The sequence below is a fragment of the Melanostigma gelatinosum genome, assembly GCF_949748355.1.
Source record: "Melanostigma gelatinosum genome assembly, chromosome: 7".
NCBI lineage: Eukaryota > Metazoa > Chordata > Actinopteri > Perciformes > Zoarcidae > Melanostigma > Melanostigma gelatinosum.
This window is the reverse complement of record NC_136640.1, coordinates 1,194,995-1,199,994: the sequence shown is the minus strand read 5'-3', so window position 1 is coordinate 1,199,994 and position 5,000 is coordinate 1,194,995. Positions and strand designations below refer to the sequence as shown.

The window sequence follows — 5,000 nt, the reverse complement described above, 5'->3', positions numbered from 1 at the left end:
GAAAGACTGAGAAAGTCAGGACCAAATGATTTCATGTTTCTGTCTTAAAGGCAATAACTCCACTGAGCTCAAAGTTGAACTTGATGAGATGATCAAGTTCAGGATCAGCACGTTTTGATTTTAAATGTAATAATACATGATTCAAGTCATGTATTTAAGTAAACATTTGTGGTACCGTACTTTCAGAGTGCACCTGTATATAGGCCGCACCTGCTGATTTTTAAAAGAAAAAATAATTTGTACACAGATAAGCCGCACTTGTCTATAAGCCGCAGATGCTTTTAACAGCACTAAAGTTGTCTTCTTCTCTGAACATCATAACATGTCCGACTCGCTAGCTTCTAAGCTCATTTTAACATTACCGCCGCAGACTTTTACAGTTCAGTAAAAGTCTGCATTTCTGCGGAGGAATCAGCTGTTATTGGAGCTCGTTGTGCTAGCAGCAACTGGCCAAGCCAGTTAGCCGTAAATGCTACGAGCTACGAGCAACAACAGTTATTGCCTCGTTGCTTTTAGATTCTGATGAGAAGACACGCTGCTTCGTTTTACTTCTTCCGTTTGGTAGCCTTGAGACCTTAGTCTGTAAGTATGTCTGTATGAAGCATGAAAAGATGTACGAAGATATATTATATTCGCTAATGCTAATCGCGGTTAGCATTTCCCCATTGGCGGTAATGTTAAAATTAGCTTAGAAGCTAGCGAGTCGGACATGTTATGATGTTCAGAGAAGAAGACAACTTTAGTGCTGTTAACAGCATCTTGCCGTTCAACCTTTTTTGTTCACAGTCCTAGTGAGAGGTCACACGTCAAAGGTACTTCATCCATATTTATGTTAAATGTGTTGGCGGCGCAAAGCTACGAAAAAATCCATACATTAGCCGCACCGTTGTAAAAGCCGCAGTCTCAAAGCGTGTGAAAAAAAGTGGCGGCTTATATGCCGGAAAGTACGGTACTTGTACTTAACTTGAGTTTAAATTAGAAAATATATTATTCTGAAACTAATCTGCACGTTGATGCACTTTGTACTTTTACTGAAGTCCAATTTAGAAAGCAGAGCTTGTAACAGATTCTTTCTACACCGAGGTATTAATGCTCTCACTGAACATTAACCCCGTTTCAAGACAAATTACTCACAACTGAGCCGTCGTGATCGACCGTTGTGCCCTGAATGCATCATCCCGGCCCTCCCGTGACTGACTGGAGGCTCTGACGCCTCGACGCTGAACATCGGACGCGACTTGACTCGAGTTATTGTTTTGCAGCAGCAGGTCTGCTTTACGGAAGGGCGACGCACTGACAGACGTCTCCACGGCAACGGACACGAGACCTGGTCCAACCCGCTCCGCTCATTTACCCAGAAGAAGAACTTTAATAAGAAGTGTTTTCATTGTTAAAGTCCAATCTGTTAGTTTACAAAAATATTTAAAACTCTGGAAAACAAGAAAGCTGGTTTACACCGGAAGTACTACTAACTCTGGAAACTGTAAACCGGAAGTGGTTATCGTGAATAACAACTTCCTGTCCATAGCCTTTAAAACCAGCTGGTTGAGGTCCATAGAGTGCTGCGTCAGCACATTATGACATGAACCTGTACACGTGACACAGGGCCAGGACGACCCTGTTGCCGGGCAGACGTCGTCAGCGAGAGCTTCACTTTGAGTCCGATCCTGTTTGAAATGCTTCTTACCTGTGCTTAATCATCAATAAAGGAATATGATCTGCTGAACATCTGTCATTTATTAATGAATGTATTTATATAATGAGCTCAACTCACGAGTTCATCCACTGGCGGCTGGTCCATAGAGGGCGCCGCCCCCTCTTGAGCCACAACAAACCAAATAAATAATAATAAACTATACAAATTGTCAATATTTATGTTTTTGAAATATGGAATCACACAGTAATATGTGTAAAATATGATATCTGCAGTAAATGTATGCTTTTCAGCTCTCTCTCTATATATATTATATAATATATATCATAATATATATATATTATATGATATATGATATATATATCATTCGATATATTATATAATATATATATTAAATAACAACATATATTTTATATATCATATATATATAGTCTGTTTAACATATATATTATATAATATATATATTTAACTGAGACTATAAGATGTCCTGACGTGTTTATCAAAGTGTTATTTCTGCCTGTTAGACCTGTCAATCTCCAGACTATAAACACCTCATGCAGTTATAAACAGAAGAGTCCAGAGAGCAGAGGCGAGTTTCTGTCGAGTGTTTATTAAGAAAAAGTATCACGTGATCCAGAACAGACACCGAGGTCTGATCTGGATCAACAGAATCACCAGTTTACATCCGTCTGTACAGCCGCTACGGGAGCAGAGAGGGGACAAAATGGACCAAACACAAACGCCTTCACATTCACAAACATTTTGATCTCCAATTAGAAAGTTTTGAAAAACTTGTAACGTGGCGGTACTTTGGTCAAAATCACAACAACAGAATGTCAACAGAATTATTCTTAAATCTCAACTCTGTCTCTAAACCAACGGGGTCAAAACAAGGAAATCCAGCGTCAGCATTCCCTCACTTCACTGGCATTAGACGATCTATTTGATGTCACAGCAGCTGTGGTCACTTTCAATTCATGTTGACTACAAGCAAAATGCTTTTCATGCTAAAAGGACATATTTTAGGAGGATTCTCAGTTGTACTTGTATCACTTAAACCTGTAAATTCAGTCTGTCATTTATTAGTTTTTAAAGTTTTACAACAAGTGAGAACAGCTGCCAGTGAGAGCTTAATTAAACTTCATAAATCATTTGATATGATGGTTTTAAATTTGACATTGTTCCAGATTAACAGTTAGACTTTACTCCCAGAGATAAAGCTAATGTAGCTGCTCGCAGGTAAAGCAAATATAAACATTAAGGATCCAGTTTGTTTTCAAGCTTCAGCATTACAGACTTGAAGATACTGCTGAAGGGTGAGCTAACAGTGTGGCTCCAGTTAGATTACAGCTAAAGCTAATGTAGCTAACTGCTAATATAAGCTAATGTTGGGAGATAAAATGAATATAGCCAACATCAGTTATCTTAGTTGGCTAACAGTAGCTAATAACAGACTTGGAGATAAAGCTGACTGCGAACTTTAATTTACTTAGACGTAAGCTAATGTAGCGCTAATATTAGTTAACATTGTGGATCCAGTTGGTTTGGAGCTAAAGATATAGAAGCTAACTGCTAATACAATAGCATCATTTTGCAGGAGATTTGAATTAGTTTGACCAAAGACCTGTTGAGTTAAAGGACCAGTGTTTAGGATTTAGTGGGATTCATTGGCAGAAATGTAAAATAATATTCACAACTGGTTCTAATTGGTGGATAGTTGGATTGTTCAGGAAACGCATTGAAAAAAAGAAAAGGTGAATAAATCCTATGAAGGGTTAAAATCAGAGGGGCATCCGGTTTCCTTCCACGCTGATTTTAACAGCGTGGCCCGGCTTCGTCAGGCGGCGGATGTCTGCGAATCTACGCAACTGTTTGTCGACGCGGGTCATTCCCTTCTTCATCGGACCGTGCTGAAACAAACAGACATCAGGTGTTAGCACGATGCTAACGGGTTCAGAGCTCCTTTAAGTGTTTAACCAGCTCTGCCTTCAAAAGATAACAATAAAGAGTGATGAAACACTGAACTGTGCGTTCACACCAAACACAGTCAACGCAAAACAAGCGTCATTAGATATTGTAAAATAATTATTCAATTTGTCACGAAAAGGGACTGAAGTGTCTTGAACCGGTCTGTGGTCACGTGTACCCGATGACGTCAGTTTGAGTGTTGACGGCGCCGCTACAATGTTAGCTTAGCCTAGCACCGAGCTCGCCAAACTCCATTCAGAAAACAAGCTTTTTAAAAAGTTGTTTGTCGGGTCTGTCCGAAAAACAACACGCAAAGCACGAAGAGGCTTTTTATGAATCTGCATCATGTCGTTATTTCGGCATCTTTTTGTTCCATTTACTGCAAATAACTCATGGAAAGCTGTCGCACAGCAGCCGCCGCTAGAGGCGGTGAATAGTTCACGCATGACGCTATGAACACGATGGCGTTTGTCTTTTCCACATCTGAACATTCAGAATACAGGAAGCAGCAGCGGAGACAGCGGGTGATGACATCACCGCGTTGTGCGAGGCCGACACGACATCTCAGAAATCTTCTCATTCATCGATGCACACAAACGTCACATCACTTGTTTTAAACTGAAGCAGAGTGTGTTTCATCACTCTTCATCACTCTTCATCACTCTTCTCTTCTCCGGCTCATGCAGAGGAAGCGTTCATGTTATTTAGATGTTGCATCACCAAGCGTCCCAACAGCCACGACCTCAACCCAACAAGTGTGTGCGTGTGTGTGTGTGTGTGCGCGCGTGCGTGTGTGTATGCGTGTGTGTGTGTGTGCGCGAGTGTGTGCGTGCGGGTGTGTGTGTGCGCGTGTGTGTGTGTGCGTGGGTGTGTGTGCGCGTGTGTGCACGTGTGTGCGTGCGGGTGTGTGTGTGCGCGTGTGTGTGTGTGCGTGGGTGTGTGTGCGCGTGTGTGCACGTGTGTGCGTGCGGGTGTGTGTGTGCGCAGGTGTGTGTGTGCGAGTGTGTGCGTGGGTGTGTGCGTGCGGGTGTGTGTGTGCGCGTGTGTGCGAGTGTGTGTGTGCGTGCGGGTGGGTGGGTGTGTGTGTGTGTGTGTGTGTGTGTGTGTGTGTATGCGTGTGTGCGTGTGTGTGCGGGTGTGTGTGTGCGCGTGTGTGCACGTGTGTGTGTGTGTGTGCGGGTGTGTGCGTGCGGGTGTGTGTGTGTGTGTGCGTGGGTGTGTGTGTGTGCGGGTGTGTGCGTGCGGGTGTGTGTGTGTGCGTGCACGAGTGTGTGCGTGTGTGTGTGTGCGGGTGTGTGCGTGCGGGTGTGTGTGTGTGCGTGCACGAGTGTGTGCGTGTGTGTGTGTGTGCGGGTGTGTGCGTGCGTGTGTGTGTGTG

The 5,000-nt window shown here is 43.0% G+C and overlaps 1 protein-coding gene across 1 annotated transcript in view; it reads right to left on the bottom strand.

Annotated features, from left to right (window-relative positions):
* Window positions 1-2,245: 2,245 nt before the first annotated feature.
* iws1 (interacts with SUPT6H, CTD assembly factor 1) overlaps window positions 2,246-5,000 on the bottom strand; it is a 16,254-nt gene continuing 13,499 nt past the window's right edge. Inside the window, 1 exon segment of the mRNA XM_079271778.1 lies at window positions 2,246-3,564. Coding sequence (XP_079127904.1) covers window positions 3,436-3,564 — 129 coding nt within the window. The 3' untranslated portion in view covers window positions 2,246-3,435.